The sequence below is a fragment of the Arvicanthis niloticus genome, chromosome 7 (genome assembly GCF_011762505.2).
Source record: "Arvicanthis niloticus isolate mArvNil1 chromosome 7, mArvNil1.pat.X, whole genome shotgun sequence".
In the NCBI taxonomy this organism is placed as follows: domain Eukaryota; kingdom Metazoa; phylum Chordata; class Mammalia; order Rodentia; family Muridae; genus Arvicanthis; species Arvicanthis niloticus.
Genome location: NC_047664.1, coordinates 69,190,014 through 69,210,546, shown reverse-complemented (window position 1 = coordinate 69,210,546; position 20,533 = coordinate 69,190,014). Strand labels below are relative to the sequence as shown.

At 40.7% G+C, this 20,533-nt stretch overlaps 1 protein-coding gene across 1 annotated transcript in view; it reads left to right on the top strand.

Moving 5' to 3' along the window:
* Atp8a1 (ATPase phospholipid transporting 8A1) overlaps nucleotides 1-20,533 on the top strand; it is a 226,131-nt gene that overhangs the window by 84,293 nt on the left and 121,305 nt on the right. Inside the window, 4 exon segments of the mRNA XM_034508945.2 lie at nucleotides 3,990-4,034; nucleotides 15,471-15,543; nucleotides 17,498-17,603; nucleotides 19,339-19,421. Coding sequence (XP_034364836.1) covers nucleotides 3,990-4,034; nucleotides 15,471-15,543; nucleotides 17,498-17,603; nucleotides 19,339-19,421 — 307 coding nt within the window.

Sequence of the window (20,533 nt, the reverse complement as noted above, 5' to 3'; positions counted from 1 at the left end):
TCTGGGCTTGGTGATAAGGACAAACCATTTCCCTTCACTCTGCCCTGAAGTTAGGAGGAAGTTAGGAAGCGCTGGAGGAGGCCTTGGTGGGGTCTTAAGTAACACTGCCATTGCTTTGGCGATCCTTCACCCTCCCGCCCCCCATGTCCCGTTTTATCTTTTATCAAGTCTCCTCTTTGCAGTCAGAGAACAATGTAAAATTCTGGTGGTGGGATGAAGGGAGGGATGAGGACATCTTCAATCTGGAGAATGGTGTCCTTCAGATACAGTGTGGCATCCATTTAGTTTACTTCTTATAGGGTGCATACCTAAACCATTCAGAGACACCCTCCTCCTGCTGGAGTGGCCTGAGCTGCAGCAGCACATTTTGCACTCCTCCTTACCTCAGTGAGGCAAGTAGATACTGATGTATTTATCACACTTGCTTTAGGCTGGTCCCGCTTGCACTCACTGTTCTCATTCATACCTTAGCTATAAGCAGTACATCAGGGGGAAGGAGCATTAAATGTTGAAAAGGTCTTCACTAAATTTATTATTATTCCTATGTGCAGTGTCTGTAAACAGGAGTGGAGACCAATAGGGCAGGAGAGAGTTCTTTAGGTCAGGAGGGAGTTTGATTCAAAAATTTTAACCTGTGGATACCCTGATTGGATGGCTTTTCTACACTGTAAAGATTTAAGAGACACACTGACTTTCAAGTTTGCTGGGTTTGTTTGGTTTGGGTTTTTTGGTTTTTTTGTTTTGTTGTGTTGTTTCTTTATCTGAAGCCTCTTCTTCGACAAAATTGTTCTTCCCCCAGTCTCCCCAGAACTGTTCCTGGAGCAGGAGAATCATAGTCACAGGAGAATCATAGTCACATCCTCTGACATCAAGTGCTTACACATTCTACCAGTGGTTACATGTGGCTAGTCCAGAGATAGGAAAGGCTCCTCTTGATGGGTTTAATTGCCCCTGGCCATATGTGCAGAAGCAGAATTCTTCCCTTGTCTGTGGATAACTCCTCAAAGCACAAGAGTGTGAGGTCAGGGTGGGTTTGAGCAAATGCCTGTCCTGTCAGTTAGATGGTCAATGAAATGAATGTCTTTGTGAGAACATTTCTTAAGAATGAAGTGACGAGATACGGTATGCGTTCTACCTTATCTACAGTCTATAAGCAACCTGAAAGACTCTTCTTGTTATTGTTATTTTATTTTCATTTCGTGGGACCAGACATTTGATTAGTGTAAGCAAATGAAGATTCTTAAAAACAAACTGTGTCCATACTGACTACAGTCTGTCAATAGTTTACGTGGCAGGTTTTGTTTACAAATGGGGTCTTAGATGTCCTCCTGTGACCTTAAACAATTCCCTTTCAGATGTTCTTAGCTCTGTGGGACTCAAGAAAGAGGAAAACCAGACAATCTCTAAGGACCCATGTAATTTTAGCTAGTTTTCTGTGTCCAGTGATTCTGTAGGGATAGAATGTTTAATACCAATGCTTCATTCAGAATTTAGTTTTAATAAAGACTCTCTCAGCTTTGCCTCAAATTTTTCCTTTTTGAATTTCATGACAGACAATGAAATTCCAAGATTTATACACAGTTGTCAGCAGTGACTATTTCACAGAAATCAGTTTTGTCATAGGGATTCCTCTATTTAAACTTATTGGTTTTTTTTTTTTTTAGATCATCTTACAGGGAAGTTGTAATTAAATATAAATAAAGTTACGTTTGTAAATTCATCTCGCTACAAACTAGAAATTACACTATTAAGCCTTCAGGAGAGCCTCAGTGTCACAGGTTACACTGTGGAAATGCTGGTGTTTGTCACAATCAGTTGCATATCTGCAATAGATAAGAACTTCTCTGTTCACTGGCTGGAGTTCTCTACGCTGTGAAGATTTGAATCCTTTTTTCCTTATATCCTGTATGTCAACAATTTAGTCTGGGGCTGAAAAGCAGTCAGCAGTTTAGTCTATACTAGCTCTGGGGCAGCAAAAGCAGTCTATTAAACAACTGAAGGACTCTTTTTGTTATTGTTATTTTATTTTTGTTTCATGGGACCAGACATTTGATTAGTGAAAACAGATGAAGATTCTTAAAAACAAGCTGTGTCCATACTGACTACAGTCTGTCGGTAGTTTACATGGCAGGTTTTGTTTACAAATGTGTATTTGGTGGGAGATAACTAATCCTACAAACCTGAGGAGAGACTCACCTGGAGAATCTTCAGTTACCATACACCTAGCCCCAAGGACTAGATTACAGCCAGTAGGTGTGTCTGGTGGCCACAGTCACCTTTCATTTACTTAGAACAAATATTTATCTGCCTCCTTCTGCGGGTGGCTCTTGGTTAGGTAGTAGAAACCTAACCAAGCAGAGTTTGCATGGTTCCCACTCAGAGTTCACAGGCTAACTGGGGTTAATAGATATTAATTAATTGTAATACAACAGTAGTCCTAATATGAGGCAAGAGTCAGTGTGAGCCTCAGATGAAATGAAGTAGTGTAATGAGTAAAGTCAACAGTCAGTTCCTGACAGAGTGATCCTAGAGCCCAGGTCTGAGAATGAATTTAAGTGAAAAGGAAGATATGATCACGCTGGCATGTCTTGTCCCTGGGCCAGTAGCCAGACAGCTGGCCAACACCAGAGCTGCCAAGCAGCAATCGTGGGAACTCCTGCAAACAAGTCACCTGCTGCCCACCACCCTCTGGATGGTGCTTAGCTTCTGCCAGGGCTGCACCAGACTCAGGGGAAGGCATTGTAGCCCTTGAGCTCTGGGGCTGTTAAGCCTCAGGATTATTAAGCCTTAGGAAGCAGTAGGTCCATTGCTGGTGTGAAACTGTGAGCAGAGGCCCAGTACCAATGCAAGCTGGCAGGGACCTTCTTGCAGTGTTCATTGCTTGAACAGTTACCAGCTCTCCCAGGGACAGGTCCAGTCCAGGAGCTGGGGCCCACACCTTGAGGGTAATCACAAATGATTGTCCCTGCGGCTGCAGCCTGCTTCCACTGCACATTGCCATAGGCTAATCAGTAATCTAGCCTCAGATGGCCAGGGTGAGTCCTTCCTCTTAAACAGTGAACACAAGCCTTTGACTAGGAAGAGCAGTGCACTCTGGGGATCCCTTTTGCTGTGATTGTTGTTTGTCCCTGAAGGAAACTTAATGTGTTGGAGGTAGAAGACCTTGTTGTGATGAGGTAAAAAGAGCGGGAAGTGATTTAGGATGTTAATGACTTCTTTAAGTTTTGAGCAACTTATTATACTTATCAAAAAACAATCTCTGCAGTTTAAACTCTTCCTAAATGAAAGTGAAAACATTGAATTGTCATATGACATAAAAGAATCAGGAAATAGAATCTACCCTGACATGTATGTCAGGTGTCCTATGAACTATGCCAAGGGGTCCTTCCCCATGCTTCCGTGGGCTAGAGGACAAAATTAAAGTATTGATGGAAACTTTTTTTTTTTTTTTTAAGATTAAAAACTATTTGTTGGGTGGACCATTTTGAATATCAGTGGCTCCATTTAGTCAAACAAATACAGTTAACTTTTACTCTTATTACCTTCTTAGGAAGTTACTGTGTCAAGGCAGTCAAAGCTTCCTGAAAAACATACAACAGATTTTTTTTTTTCTGTGTAACTCTGCTCCAGGTGACTAGCATGTGTGTGTCACTGAAACACATTTTTATGGTTATAAATATAAATGTTGGACTTACTACTGGCTTTATAGCATATATTTAAACAGCTACATTTAAACATATTCATTACTAAGTTTTGACTTCTATGCATCGATCAGTTCTGGGGTGTGGGGTACCTTTGTAAATCCACCTGATTACCATAAATCCTCATGTTCTACTCCCTGTACTAACTGCCATTCTTCCAGATCCAACTAAACGTTCATTTTCTTAACTTTCTAGAAACCCGCCTCTCAGCACTTTCCTCATCCATGGTCTTTGTTTCCAGCCTTTCTGTGATTATTTTTCCCTCTCTTTCTGTCCCTCCTCCTGAAGCCATGTCCCTGAACCTGAGGATTATGGGTGCTCGCCCGATGAATGGTAAGCTACGTGGTACTTCTACTGGTCTCTTTGAAATCGTCTGATGTATTGCTTTGTAAACAGGCGTCCCTGGTCTCTGGGAGCCATCTCCACAGGTGTTGGGTGCTCTGTACTGTGTATTAAACTCGGAGTATCCTTGATGTTTTTATCGAAACCCCTTCTAAACATATTCTAAAGCTTTAAAGATGGCTGGATTCTTATATTATTTATCTATAGGGCTGTACGGATCAATTCCAAAGTGCCAGGGCAGGAAAAACCTCCTGCTGCAGAAATTAAAGCTTGGGTATATTTTTAGCTCAGCACTGCCCCCTTCTGCCACTGTGCAGACACCAGCGTTTTCTGGTCCATGCCCAAGTGGTACAAGTTTCCTTTTACATTGTTCTTTATTTCTATGTCTCTTCAGAGGCTATAAAATGAAGACCTTTAAATGTAAGGCAAAAGTGTTCTAGATCTATACCACCTACACCTTAACAGTAAATGTACTATAATTATTTTAGATTTAATAAAGATAGCATGTTTTAAGTTTAATTTCACTACTATGCGAAGCTCGTGGTTTTTTTTTTTTCTTTTGTTTTACATTAAAATCCTTTCAGCCACGTATTTGCATTTTTATCTAGGGAAAATTAGTGGATTTTGTTACTTGTATGATTTGTCATGATTCTGTGGCAAATAAAATTTGAAAAACTATAATTTCTTTAAAGCTAGTGTTTTGAAAATAAGGCTTCCTCTATTTATCTGGACCTCAGTACTTTGTGATGAAGTCATATTTCCACTTTTCATTGAATTCCAGTTACAAAATGAGTTTTCAACCTACCTGGAGTTTATTTCAGTAGATCGGAGATTTGATACGAGTGTCCAGTAAGCCCCATAACACCCAGGATTATAGAGGCAGCTGTGTGACTCATGTGACCAGTGCCACCAACAATGCTGATTACAAAGAGTCCGATACGTTCTGACACCAGTCACAGCTGCTTGGCTCTTCATGTCACTCAGTGTAGCCTCCCCAAGAACACGCCCAGCAGACAGGCACTGTATCATTGCTTGACTTAGCCTTGCATACATTCCTACTTCTCTGGTCCCGTGACTCTGTAGTACAAGTGTTTATTATAGATGCTCTTTGATCTGAGGTCAGATGTCATCTAAATAAACCCTGCTTGTTTGCTTTTTTTTTTTTTTTTTTTTTTTTTTTTTTTTGCACGTATGTGTCTTTATATGCTGTCTATAGGCCAGTTTTACCCATCTTAACACTGAAGTACTATGAAATTGATGCACATATCTCTCTAAGAGATGTGGTTCTGTTTTCTTAGCCTCGCTGTGTTGTTCTCCAAAGTATTATATTTTCCCAGATCATTTAAAACATTAAACTTTGAGCAGAGGATGTTTCATGGCACCAAGCACTGTCGGAAAGAGGGGATGTCATTTATCTTGCTCATAATTGTTTCAGAAAGTGTCTTTTTGGGAAAAATCTGAGTTTCAGTGAAATATACCAGCTTTTCATGAATTATGTATTTTTCACTTTGCCATTGAGTCTAAAAGGACACCAGGAAAGACACTTGTCCCTTTTATGGAAAAGGTGCTTTGTTTATATACTTGGGTTCTCTGTCTATACCTGTAGCTTTGCAAAGGTAAATATACAGGATTTTTTGAGGCTCTGTGTAGGGTTATGTGGAGTGACCACGCATATGAGCTTTGGACTCTGACCATTAACGTTCAGATCCCAACCTGTCCTTCACACAAGTCATTAACTGCGTAAGTGGACTCATCAGAAGACTGTGACCATCATTAGCCTTTAAATCAGTAGGAAATGTTGATGGTTAACTAAGGTCTAGCCAGAAAGCTAGCACTGGTGGCTCTCAGTCTGTATCATATATCTGACACGATCATTTTTTCACGTTCATAGATTTTTATATAGAGAAGCCTATAAGCAGTCTCCTCAAGAACACAACCAGCAGACAGGGGAGGGAGCCAGAGGTAACCCTGGCTTAGCCTGGTTATGAAAGGTGTGTTAGCGCCGTCCCACATCTGTAGACTTGAAGGACTTGTGTTTCTTTTGGAGCATGAAATAGCTTTGCATGTCAACATCAAGCCCTTCCTCCTTGATTCACTTAATATTTTTCCAACTGATTTTATTTCAGCTAAATTGCTGAGGTTGTTAAGGAGAGACAAATATCTATCATTTGGCTGAGTTGAGGAATGGTAGCTCGGAAGCTCATACCTGACTCCATAGTTTCAAAGGCCTGGCATTTGCCCGGCCTCATCTAACTGGTTTTATGTTGCTGCGAGAGCTGACAATGTCTCTATGCCGCTGTTCCAGGAAAGAGTATGGAAGACTCTGTAGCTGAAACTCTGGAAGTCATCTCCCCGATGGCTGCTTGGCAGCTTTGCCTGGCATTGTGAAGTTGACTGAATGCCACGCAGCAAGCTTATAGCTGTCTGTTTAATGTTCCTGCTTGAAATGGCACTCGCCACAAAAATGTCAAGAAATCCCACATGTGTCGATTATGTATTTATGTTTGGTCCATTCTAAAGACACTTTCAAATATACTCTTGCCATTAAAGAGTGTGTGATATCTGAAATTCCCTAAAATGTATTAATATAAATGGCTACTAATTCCAAAATTGGCACTGTTTTCCTGTTGTTCCCAAGAACCATCAACAAACATGGAGCCTTGGAGACTAATTCCTTTCTATTAAAAACCATTATCTAAATTGATAGTATCAATATTGGAAGGATTAGAGAGAAAATATCTGTAATTATAAATTATTTTTTAAAACAACATATGTTTATAACTATGTTTCTCTTTTTAAAAAACTTATTTTGGAAAGTTTAAGTAAAAGCAGAACAAATAAATGTCCCTGTCAGTTATTTTAACAGGATGTGCCCTGGGCCAGCATCATCTTTCCTGTGCTTTTCTACCCTTCTTATTCTGAAGCAAGTCTACGTAGATAATTTTGTTTTTTCTTAACTACTTGATACAGTCACATGTTGTTTTTCAAGTAAATGACAGTGGGGTGATTCTCCAGAGGAATTGCTTTTGAGCTGGCCCTGTAGTCATTCAGTGGTTTTTTGTTGTTGTTGTTGTTGTTGTTGTTGTTGTTGTTTTGTTTTGTACTGTTATAGTATCTGCAGGTTGGACTAGTTTCTCTTTTCTGCTTGGTTATTTTCTTATTTCACCTAGCCTGTAATTATGTGTGGAGTGAGTGGCATTTATTTATTGTGCTGTAGAAGGTGGGGCAGCTGAAGCATTCTTTCAGGCGTGCCCTTATAATAATGAGATCTAACCCATCTACATTAGCGTCAGTCTTCAAAGCAGTCCCCTTGGCAGTCTCTTTATTCAGCAGTGCAGACTTTCACACAGCATTTTAGAACTCCTCTTTTATAATTGCCTTCAGAAATCCTTGCAGTCACCCAGGAAACTGAGTCTCATTACTCTGATCAAAACCAAACATTATGTAGCAAAAACAGTGCATTTAATCACCCATTCAAACTCTTGGACTTAACCACTCTGAGTAACAACCTCATAACTAAAAATTAAATCTACCAGCAAGCAATTTTGATTCCAAACAAACAGGACCTTAATAAACCTGGAGGTACAGACTCTTTTAAAAAACAGTGTTCTGACTGCTGGGACCAGAAAGCCCTTCAGCTGAGGCAGGTCCACTAGGTTAAGGGGAAGGGTCAGCTCCCAAGTCAGAGAGGATGCTGACCAAACAGGCTTTGTATTACCCTGCTCTTTGTCTGGGAAAATTGTCTCCTACTGCCAGAGGAGCTCTGCCTCAGGTTGCCCAGGAAATGTGGCACAAATCAGGAAACCAACCTCTACGTGGTGGCTGTAGGGTGGGCTGTGAGCTTGTCCAGGCTGACACATTGTGCAAGTGCTATCCCCACTGTTCTTTCTTTACATCCAGTCTGTCACACAATATCTCAGGAGCTTGTGTCAGTGGCTCTGGTTCACCTGGCCCCCAAACCAGAGGAGACTCCAAGACAAAGATAGGAATGTTTTAATCCACATATGTCATAGAAATATTAAAGAGAAAAAATATATATACCTTTCTCCTGGGACCAAGATGTTATCATTTTAAAACTGAATTTTGAATAGAAAGATGAGTTTTCCCAGAGCTGGGACTCAGCTTCTCTGTGATAATTGCCACATGGTAATTATTATGCAGCTTCACGTGTTAGAATGTGTCCTCCACTGAAGAACTTTCTGACTCCAGCAGTCAGATCCCTGCTTTTTTATTGAATATTTTATTTATTTATATTTATTGAACTGATCACGAGGTTCCCAGTGGAGGAGTTAAGCCAAGAGTCAGCCCAGACAATGGGACAATGATTAGCAGTGTTTCCATGTTTCTGTACCATTTAGCCTGGCCATGTCACCTATACCAGCAATAATCTAACTGTGGCTGGAGAGCTCTTGCCCTGCGGTCCCCATGGGTTTCTTTCCTTGGAACAACTTAAGGGAAAAAATGCCAGAAGTCTCCCGTCAAAGGCTGTTCCATTTGGAAAGGTTTATGAACAGGAGAAAGCTGGGCTAGAGCAGAGGCGTGAAGGGAGGACCTGCCACCTAGTGGCCCAAGATCTAAAACACTCCTGACTGTAAGGAAGGCAAAAGAAGCAAGCCACTATGTGAAAAATGCCAGTAGGAAACCAAGGCATTTAAAGAAAGAAATGCACAGAGCCTTGTGAGTGTCTCACCAGAGAGTGAATGAGGATGGGTAGAGGCTGCCCATGAGCAGGGTGCTTAGCTGCTTAGGAGGAAGAGCTATGGAGCTCGAGGCCCGGGTTCACATTATAGCATCCCCTAGGAAGGTTCCCTGCATGTGAGAACCAAAAGTAACCATCCAAGGGCCACATCACTCTCAGATCCAGGCTTTACCCCATCCTTGAAGCTATGCAGTAAGCAAAAACTAATTCTAGAATACCAGAAGAAAATTCATCTCTCCAGGGACCTGAGACAGGAACATACGTGATCATGGGAGAATGACTGGACTATAGTCAAAAGGGCTGGGAATAGCAGAAATTGGAGGGTAAGCAAGGTCCAAGAGTGACTGGCTAGCCACAGGCCTGTTCCTAGAACTGCATGAATCTGGAAAACAGTCTGTCTTTCAACCTTTGGCTAGAGGCTGTACAACTCTTCCTGGGAAAAGATGACTCTAGACCAATGGCTCTCAACCTTCGTAATGCGGCGAGGCGAGCCTTTTATACAGCTCACATTGCCGTGAACCCCAACGATAACATTATTTTTGCTGATGCTCCATAACTGTCATTTTGCCACAGTTATAATCATAGTGTAAATATCTGATATTCAGGATATCTGATATGTAACCCCTGGAAAAGGCTGTTGAACCTCTAAAGGGGTTACAACCTACATGTTAATAACTACTGCACTAGAGATGGAACTGAAAATAACATAGGTCCCTTCCAATCTGGCCTGAATTAAGGAACACACTTTGTCCTGGTACACTCCTGGTCAAAATAGAGTTACCTTAAAATAGTCCTACAGGTGGCTGGATACATGTGTCATGTGACACTAGCAACAAGCTGCCTTTTTGTTCATACTCGGTTGCATTAAATCAAGAAAGATGATCTTCAGAACCCTTGTCTCCACTCAGTTGCACGCGTGTTCAGATTCTTCATTGTGTCCCGCTCAGAAAAGTAGTCTTGATGACTCTGTATCCTCTATCCATATTATGAGTAAGAACAGCCTTAAAGCAAGTTAAAGGTATACATAAAACACAGAACCTGAATTCTGTCTGCTAAAACTTGCCTAGAGAATTCTAATTTTCTTAAGTGGAAATATTTAGACTTGCATTGGAAGTTATATATTTTTATCTCTTTAACACTGAGTTCTAAGCCAGAGACAGTGACACACGCTTACAATCCTGGAACGTGTAAGGTTGAAGCAGGAGGATTACCAGAAGTTCAAGGCTAGCACAGGATACAGTACCAGGACAGCTGGAGCTGTCAAGACACTGTCTTGGAAAAAAAAAGTAAAGCAAATAAATGCCTGTGGGTGCACCTATGTGCACTCATCTGTAGCATTTTGGGTGGTTACACACACTTCTGTACTGGGGACATCTGTAGTGTTCCTTTGAAGTTTGTCCCACCTGCTTAGAGAGTAAAGTACGAGCTTGCTAGCCATTTCCTTTCAACTGAACAGGCATCCTGCTCTCCCTAACCTGTTTCCTGTTTTCATTGAAAAGGTGACTTTTGGAAGAAAAAAGATCTGTGTAGTCGTACCGCAGCTTGTGTGTTTGTTCATGTGTATGAAGTGTATATGTACATAGTGTGTGCAGTTTGGGTTCATGTCATATATGCATACATTTCAAGTGGCTATCATAGATTTTGTTACTGCTTTCATTAACATTATGTTAAATTCATTAACATAGCAACTTCAAAGGGAGTAAAAATAAAAGATATTTTTCCTCTCTCCCCTGTCTTACATGCCTTAATTTCTATTTCTAAAAATAACCAACATGACCAATTTTGGGTATATCTTTCTATTGTAGATATATTCTTCAATAAGCACGCATTTGTCTCATATTTTTAAAGAAAGCACATATTGTTTGTATCAACTTTTTATCTGATACTTTTTCATACCCTGCAGAGAACTGCTCCTTCTGTACAGTGTTCTGTCCTGTGGACACCACATGTTCTTTAAGTGGTGTCTCTCTTTATTTTTGGCATTGTTACTGAAGACCTCGAGGAACCCCTAAGGGAAAGCTATTTCCTTCTGGTCAAAAGAATGGAATCTCCCTCTGGGTGAAGACCAGCCATGGTCTCTTCCCTCAAGAGCTGACCCAGTGGGTCAGTCACCTGAATGGTGGGTCATGCTAAAGAAATGGATGGGTAATTATTCCCTTCCTTCCCCTACATGTGGGCTCCCTGTGCAGTCAAGTTGCCCCCATGTAGTTGTGAAGCCTGCCTTCCTGTCTGAGGCCTTACTCATAAGAGTGTAACTTTCCCTATTCTCTTTCTCTCTCTCTCTCTCTCTCTCTCTCTCTCTCTCTCTCTCTCTCTCTCTCTCTCTGTCTCTCTCTCTGTCTCTGTCTCTCTCTTACACATGCAAAGCATGCTTTCTCTGGTCTTTTTTAATTTCTTCTGTGTGCGTGTGTACGTGCGTTCGAGAGAGACAGGATCTCACTGTCTAGCTCTGGCTGTTCTGGAACTCATATGGAGACCAGGCTAGCCTCCAACTCAGAGACCAGGCTGCCTCTGACTCCCCTGGCCTCTTACTCTTTACTAAGGTGTAGCTTGCCATCCTCAGCCTGCACCTTCATTGCAGCTACAGAAACCTGGCTGGCTCTCTCCCCATACTGCATCTTACTCTTCCAGGGAACTACAGAGATCCACAGCTTCCTGCCCGCCTTGTAGGCACTAATAAAATTTCCTGAAGGTTTTTTCTGAGCCCGTTCTTAAATTCTTTTTTTAATGAGGCTAAGAACCCAAAGGAGAGACCCCATTTTTCCCTGTGACAATATTGAAAATATACTGTGGAAAGAATGTTTGTACATGCAACATTTTGTACCAAGCAAATAATTGTTTTCTAGAACAAACGTTACTGAATCAAAGGATTCTAGTTTAAACTTTACCCATTTCTCTTTTTAGGCTGGTTTAAACTTAACAATCCTCCTGCCTCAGCCTCCCCAGAGCCCGGATTCCACCACATTCCATCTCCAGTTGCTTTTTAAAAACTGTATGACTCAATTCCACTTTCACCCATGACACCTACTTTATTGTTTTTCCACGATTCTGACAGCACAGAGCTGACAAACCTTGTTTTTGTCAAATTCTGGTGTTTCTCTTCCCTTTGTCTTGTTGCGATCTATGCAGAGATGCCTGGTGTTTCCCTCACTGTAAGCTGTGAGTTTTGGCTTCTTGCCTGGTGGTCTGTTGTCACTGCTGATCTCGTTCTGTTGTGTCCACAAGATGTTTTTATTTTGTAGGAATTTACCTCCACCATATAAACTTGATTTTTTTTCCCACAACTTGCCCTGCCGCTTTTGATTTCCCTTCAGTAGTTTTTGCTCTGCAGAAATAATTATCGCTACACAGCCAGCTCTGCTAGTGTCTGTGTGTTTTGTTTGGGGACTTAGACAGGATGCCTAGGCCTTTCCCGTGAGTGCTTTCTAACAAACTCTGCAGGATTAAGATGGAAAAGATGGCTTGGCCTTATTCTGTTTTCTTTTTGATTTTCTGATTGTCTTAGTTTGAGTTGAATTTTGAAATTTAAAAAAAAAAATCTGTAGTCAAATGAGGTTGTAGCTCACTGGTTGTATAATTGCCTAGTATACATGAATGAATGGAATGAATGAAGTCTATGACGTGATTGAAAGATAGGTATTATTGATTAGGCTGGACAGTTTCTGAGTTTTCTCTTAATGGCTGTGCTGACTCTTCATTTTTGTCTAATTGGGATACAATTACTTACAATTTTGTGAGGCTTTAAGCTACAGGAAGGTGCACACAATGCAGGGAGCCCAGCATGCTTCTTCCCCTTAATCTTAGCTGCTCCATGCCCTGCTTGCTGCTTATTGCAAAATGCTACCATGTCTTTGCCTTTTTATGAGCAGGGTGCTACTTGAAATTTTCTAAGGGAAAAAAAAAAAAAAGATGTGACATGTTAATGCTGGTTTTCATTTTATATGCAGGCAATATGTAAATGATACAGTTTTAAATATTTATACTTTTAGCATGGTTCTTATTTTTAAATATTGGGAGCTTCTTTTTTTTTTTCTTTTCCTTTTACTACAAGTAGATATTTTGTAAGATTAGGAAGTGTGGTGATGACTCTGTGCCTGAATCATTCCTAGTCAAGCTATGGTGTGAGAGGAGGAGTTAGTCGCCTGTGGTCTGCCAGGGTCTTGGTAAGGAAACCACTCAGTAGGTGGAAGTTCTTATTTAATGTTTTACATAGCAGAAGCCTTCCTTAGGGAACACAGAATGGGATCTCTCTGTGTAAGTATTTTAATTATTTATGTAAAGTTATTTAAATACTTTTGAAAGTTGGGTCAGTGATAGCAACCAAATTTATGAAGTGAATGAATTCTTGGTAAGAGTAGTAAGACATATTTTAAGATTTTTGAAGACTTTTGGATTTTGGAACTTTTTGAAAGAGAAAGTATGCATATTGCAAGATGCAGCTAGATATTCCCTTATGTTTCTGCCTCCCCAGCAAATAAAAATAAAGCTACGAAACAGGAGGAAATATATTTTAATAATGAGAATATTTTATAAAAGCACACGTAGTAAACTTTTTAAAAAATTTCTATTAATTATACTTATTTTTTATTAATTTATTTATTCACTTTACATTCTAATCCTATCATTTGTCCCTCTTCTAGTCCCAATCCCACACTCACAGACCCCTCCCCCAACTACCCCCTCCCTTTCTCCTCAGAGAAAGGGAAGCCCCTCATGGGATCCAACCCACCCTGCCACATCAAGTCACGCCAGCACTAAGTTCATGCTCTCCCATTCAGACCGTACAGTCCAAATTGGGAAGGGGGTCTAAAGGCAGGCAGCAGAGTCAAAGACAGCCCTGCTCCAATTGTTACCAGGGGATCCACTTGAAGACCACACAAATGCCCCTTTGTTGGTGGTTCAGTCTCTGTGAGCCCCAGTGGGCCCAGGTTAGTTGTCACTGTAAGTCTTGTGGTGTCCTAGACTTCACCCCCCACCCAGATCCCTCAGTCCTTCCCCAACTCTTCCACAAGCCTCCCTGAGCTCCACCTGACATTTGGCCGTGGGTCTCTGCATCTTTTTTCCATCTGCTGCCGGATGAAGCTAGGTTCCTGCCTGCCACCATAGCAGAGTGTCATTGATAGGGTCAGGGATTGCCTGTGTCCCATGGCATGAGTCTCAAGTTCAGCCAGTCATTGGCTCTCTGTTCCCTCAGTCTCTGTTCCATCTTTATCCCTGCACATCCTATAGGCAGGACAAATTTGAGGTCAAAGGTTTTGTGGGTGGGTTGGTGCCCCCTTCCACTGGAATTTCCACCTGGCTACAGGAGGTGGCCACTTCAGTCTCCATATCCCCTGCTTCTAACAGTTTCAGCTAGGGTTACCTCATAGACCCCTAGGAGCCTCCCCCATCACGGGTCTCCAGCTCATCCCAGAGATCGCCCCCACACCGATTTCTGTTCTCACTCCCTTTCCTCCTACTCCTGCCCTCCCCATACCTGACCCTCCCTCATTTCCCCTCCCCACCCCTTCTCCCACCCAGCTCCCTCGATCCATTCAACAAATTCATTTTATTCCCATCTATTTATTCTTTGGGAAGGGGTGTGTCATGTGTGCATGTGGAAGTCAGAGGATACTGTAGAGTCAGTTCTTGCCTTCCAGATGAAAGTCTCAGGGACCAAACTCAGGTCATCAGGTTTGGCATGAAGTGCCTCTCCCCAGTGAACCATCTCATCAGTCCCAATAGTAAAACCATTCTTTATAAATGATGATATTCTTAAGAGAAATGTGTTAATTTTTCTATCTACCCACTGATAAGTCATTTAGAAGTTATTGGATTCCCATTCTTGATACTAAACCAATAGGACCAATGATGATTTTGAGAAGCCTTAACTATAATTTTGATAATTAACAGGCCAAACATTGATCTGTAAACAGAGGAAGCTGTGTGGTATTACAAACACTCATCAGTTTTACCTCATCAGTTGTGAGGAGGATACTGGTTATTTTCTATTCTTTCATAGAAGAAAGAATATGAAAGAATAGAAAATTCTTTTCTCTTTTCCAGACTTGTGGTTTTAAAATGTAAAAGAAAGCCTTGAAACTTGATATATTAACATTGTCAAAACTCTGTAACTCAAAATTAAATTATAATTAAAACCTTCTAAAATGTAATTACTTATTTCTTGGAAAGTTTTTTTTTTCCTCAGTAAATTCTGAAACTTTTTGTATAGGAAAAAAAAAAAGCTCATGTATATATTTTCGACGTGCACTTCAAAGGCACTTTGAAGTATTTTGATATGCCTACTTAAATGATCCTTGGTTTGATTTTTTTTTTTTAATGCATGGTCATGAGATTAACAATAGATAGATTCAAAAATTAATATAGATTCTATTTGTTTCAAGCAAAGTACAGAATTCATTTGTTAATATAAAGAAATATATAAAGCATATATGATATGCTCCAAAGTGGTTTTTATACGTATTTATACTTGTTGACAAACTATGTAACACTAATTTATTGTTCACATTTTTGCATTTCATATGATCATTTGAGTTTGTCACTATGCGTAAAGAGTTCCTATGTGGCCAAAGTAAAAACAATTTTAATAACTTTATTAATATTTAGAATATTTTTATGACAGCCATGAAATCAGTCATTTGAATGTCTTGAGAGTAATCACTTGTCACTAGAAGTAGGTGAGTAGACCTATACAAGTGAACCAACTTTGCTTTATTTTTCCCCTTTAGGCAGAGCTCACAGTTTGGAGATGAAAAAACCTTTAATGATCCGTCGTTGCTGGAAAATCTCCAGAATAACCATGTAAGTGACATCAGAGTGTTATTTGTCCCTAGGAGATGAGCACTAATGAATATTCTCAGATTTCCTTCATGATTGTTCCCCTCATGTTTTTACTTATATGATCTTTTTCTGGATTTATTTTATTCCATGTGTGCTAATGTCACAAATGCCTCCCGTGTCCACATGCTTATATCGTTCCCTAGATTTGAAGAGGTCTCTGCTATATTTTATTGAGTCTATTTTCTGTCTTTCCCTAAATAGGAGAGGGGGTTGGGATATTGTTAGACTAAACAGAATTTAAATATTACTAAACCTAGAAGAAAATGGAAAAGTATATAGAGGACAGAGTTGGGGGAAACCTAAAGTAGGAAGGAAAGCATTGTAGATCTGGCAGATGGGGGGGGGGGGGAATGTAGAGCAGACCTGTGAGAATGAGCTAACCTAGCTGAGCAATATAAAATATGTAAATGCCAATGAAGACTCTTTTTAAAAATAGCCCAAAAATTTAATTAAACTAAAACACAAGATATTATATCATCAGTCAAAATGTCTTCCTTGCTTTTAGTGTTAGAGAATGCCTCTCTTCTCCCTCAGGTATCTTATAGATATGACTTAGCTCTGTTGGTAAGAGAGCACCTGCCCATCTTAGTACTGACTTAGAACACAGCCAGAGTATCTATTGAAGTAAACTCATACCTACATTTGCCCGACCAGACCGTCACAGCCCCTCAGGTAGTCCTGCCTCAGCTTTCCGCGCAGCTCCTGGTTTGTGTCTTAACTGACTGCATGTGGCCCTGGAATGCAAGTCACACTACCTCCCTGGCTTCTACCATCTCTCACCGAGTCTCCTGATGTGGTCCCAACCTACATCACTACTCTGCCTAGAGCAACTTTTTTTTTCTTCCTCCAGAAGCCTTCTTTCATTTTTTCAAATCCTTCCATCTTTTCTCCTCTGGGGCCTTATTAGTTTCATGCCGTCTGTCCTGGTGGAATTCTCAGTGCTTGGTTCTTCATTAGCCTAAAACTTCTTCCATATCTCTATCTCCACCTCTCATGAGCAACCACATGACATTCATATATTCTCTTTACACTCCTTAGCATTCTGTAAATAAACAGCGCTGTCACTTATGTCCCCTCTGTCTCCTTACAAGTCTAAGTAAGCTTCATGTGGCTGGGACCATCTGTTCTTTGTCCACTCTCTTAGCGTAAGCAGTTTTTGTTTCCATAACTTGATTTAATCTTTTCAGTTGGTTCACTTTATAATGGGGGTTTATATGAACACGGGCACACATTATTTTTTGTTATTAACTTGAATGACATTTCTCTCCAGAAGCCAGACACAAAGATGTTTAATATTTAGTGTCTAGGCTCTTTTCTCATCAGATCTGAGATACCTACAGAAAGGATTCAGTCTTCAGTCTTCCTCAAGCCCCAAGTTGATAGTGCTCAGTAATTGTTTGTGACACATACATACATACACACACATACATACACACACACACACACATTCATGCGCGCTCACAGACACACTCACACACACCATTATGTACTGGGTTAAGGTAGCCATTTTTGGAGAGAGGAAAGACAGCATTACAGAGAGACACACATCATCACCATGCCTACTTAAATGTTAGATGCCTGAAATTTAAATGTGGCTAGAAATTGCAAAGAAGCAAGTGGACATTTTACATATCTCTTCTGTCCACTAAAGACCAAATTCATCATCATCTTCTACCATTTTTATTTGGAAGCACAAAAATCATGTTAAATAAATGTTTACAGAATGAATGAGGAAGTACAAAAATGACTAAGTTGACTTCCAAATCGGTTTCCTTCATAATAGATACTGGCTGTGATCCCACACCCCCAGTGCATCCCAGCTGTACTCTTAATAAATGGCCATGAAGTAACATTTCTGCCATTAGTGTCAGATGTTTAAATAAAGGGGGATGAATTATGTGTTTATTCCTCACAGCCAACCGCACCTATCATCTGTGAATTTCTCACAATGATGGCCGTCTGCCACACAGCTGTACCAGAGAGAGACGGGGAGAAGATCATTTATCAGGCAGCATCGCCAGGTACACAGGAAGCAACTGTGGGGTATTTTTTCTGTAAAAAAATCGTTCGGAAATTCGATGTTATGGATCTTAAATTTTCAATTAAATTTAAAAATGGAACATAACCAAATTATGGTTTCATATTTTTAAAATTCTAACTAGAAACTTGGCTTTCAGGATTGTGTGTGTGTGTGTGTGTGTGTGCGCGCGTGCACACACACACATACTAAAATATGTTGCTTTGTTTATGTAATTTTCCCAAAATGAATTGTATGGAAAATCGAGTGATTAAAATATATACAAGGGAATAAAAGTATTTGTATATGTGTAATTGTTTCCCTTATAAATAAGAATAAACTCTTACATAATGGGCTTTACACATAGACAGGCATGAAAAGGGTGGTTTGTTTGCCTATGGAATACTGCTTGCTGTACATGGTTTTGAACATAATTTGCCTCCTCTCTGTAGGAAATGGTAAGGCACCTTTTCCATATTCACTTAGGTGAGGAGAGCTTCTCATACTTCAAAGGAGTCCATAGAATATTTATTAGTTAGCGATGTTTGCTATTTACGCTTGACTCTAGACTTATTTTCAGATAAAATAAGATAAACAATGCAATTTTTTAGAAAAATGATGTACTTTGTATTTCAAAACCATATTCTAAACTTGTGTTTATGACTTGTAAGATGCATCAAATTCTTAAACCAGAGTAAGAAATATTGCTGCTTCAGAGAGAGAGGAGAGAGAGAGAGAGAGAGAGAGAGAGAGAGAGAGAGAGAGAGAGAGAGAGTCTGTCTGTCTGTCTTCTTATCCCTCTCAGCAGTGGCAGGACTTAGTAACACAGTGAGGAAAGCAGCCAACATAAACTAAAGCCTCTGTGCACTGTAAGTGGTTCAGATCCCCAGGCACTGGAATTAATAGTCAACCTTTAAGGGGGGGAAGGATAATATGTAAAAAGACTTCCTGACATTTTTTTGGAGAGCAGTGTTCTCAAGCATATGCTTGGCAAAGGGGTCTTTTCAAGCTTCCCCTTCTGGGAGTGGATGACTGACAGTGGGCAACTGACAGTGGGTGACTGGCAATGGGTGACTGACTGACAGTAGGCAACTGACAGTGGATGACTGACTGACAGTGGACAACTGACAGTGGGTGACTAACAGTGGGTGACTGACAGTGGGTGACTAACAGTGGGTGACTGACAGTGGGTGACTGACTGACAGTGGGCAACTGACAATGGGCAACTGACAGTGGGTGACTGACTGACAGTGGGTGAATGACTGACAGTGGACAACTGACAGTGGGTGACTGACAATGAGTGACTGATTGACAATGGGTGACTGACTGACAGTGGGTGACTGACAGTGAGTGACTGACTGACAATGGGTGACTGACAGTGGGTGACTGACTGACAATGGGTGACTGACAGTGGGTGACTGACAATGAGTGACTGACAATGGGTAACTGACAGTGAATGGCTGACAGTGGGTGACTGACAGTGAGTGACTGATTGACAATGGGTAACTGACAGTGGGTGACGGACAGTGACTGACTGACAGTGGGTGACTGACAGTGGATAACTGACATATTCAGGAACATGATGCTTGTTTCTCTGGTGTCATCATATATATAAGACAGAATGGATTTCAGAGCATAATGAGACAGAGTCTAACCAAGCAGAAAACTGTCAGTGTCTTTCTATTTGCATATGTTATACTTTTCTGCCCTCTATTTCTTCCTCCTGTTCCTTGCCACAGATGAGGGAGCACTGGTCAGAGCCGCCAAGCAGTTGAATTTTGTCTTCACTGGAAGAACTCCTGACTCCGTCATCATAGATTCAGTAAGTCATTTGTGTTTTAAGGGCTTTTCAAAACCTGCGCAATACATTCATGTAGCTTCAGAGACAAAGGCAGTAAGGGAAAGATTACAGGGAAACTGACGTTTTCTATTCAGGAGCACCACTGTCATCCTTTGTCCGGTTCTTTAAACACTTAACAAAATCGTGGCTGGTAATACACTTGGTTATTCTTACTAATTTTCTCTTCTAATAAATGGAGATTTATCTCCCTTGAATCATCCTCCCATTTATTTCTTCTCTAGATCCCAAACATTATTAAATTTTTTGGCTCTGTAAGTATCCAGAAGGATGGGCATAGTTCATGGGCCTGTTATCCCAGTGCATGAGAGGAAGGAAGCAGGAGAATCTGGAGTGCAGAGCCAGCTTCAGCTATAAATAGCAAGTTTGAAGCCAGCCTGGGCTACATGAGACTCCGTCTCAAAATGACAAACAACAAAGAAGTAATTATTCAGGATCTGCTTTTAAGTGGGCAGTTCTAAACTGATACATGACAGCAGGTGATATCCAAGTGGCTACATGGCAGACTACATGACAGGTTACATGGCTAGTTATCAAGAACATGCGAAAACATAATGAAGTATGATTATGCTCTCACTGCAGAGGCTAAAATATTCATAGAAGCAAATGGTGGTGCATTTTTAAAGAGTTTTCTGAAAAAAAGGGAAGCCTGCTTCTATCTGTATTCAGTTCTCAGTTATTGTGGAGGAAAGGAAGTTGTGTCCACTGAAGACTTACCACAGAGTGCTTATGATGGCCGTGGCCATGGTCTCCCCAAACCAGAAACAAACAGAATGCCCATTAGCAAGAGAAGATGAACAGGCAGGGATCCAAGTGACCATCTAAACAATAAACGAGAATGAATTCTTGACTCTGTAGCAGAGTGGATGAACCGGAGAACCTTTATGTGGAAGAGAGGAAATGGCAGACACTGAGGAAAGCGTCCTTTACAAGCCCATCTGTGTGCAGCTGGAAATTTTGCAGATGTGATTTATAAAGATAGAAATTTGAACAGTGACCGCCTTGGGGCAGGGATAAGATTGATTGGAAATGAATGGAACACCAGAATTTATGGGTCAGATGGTCTACATCTTCAA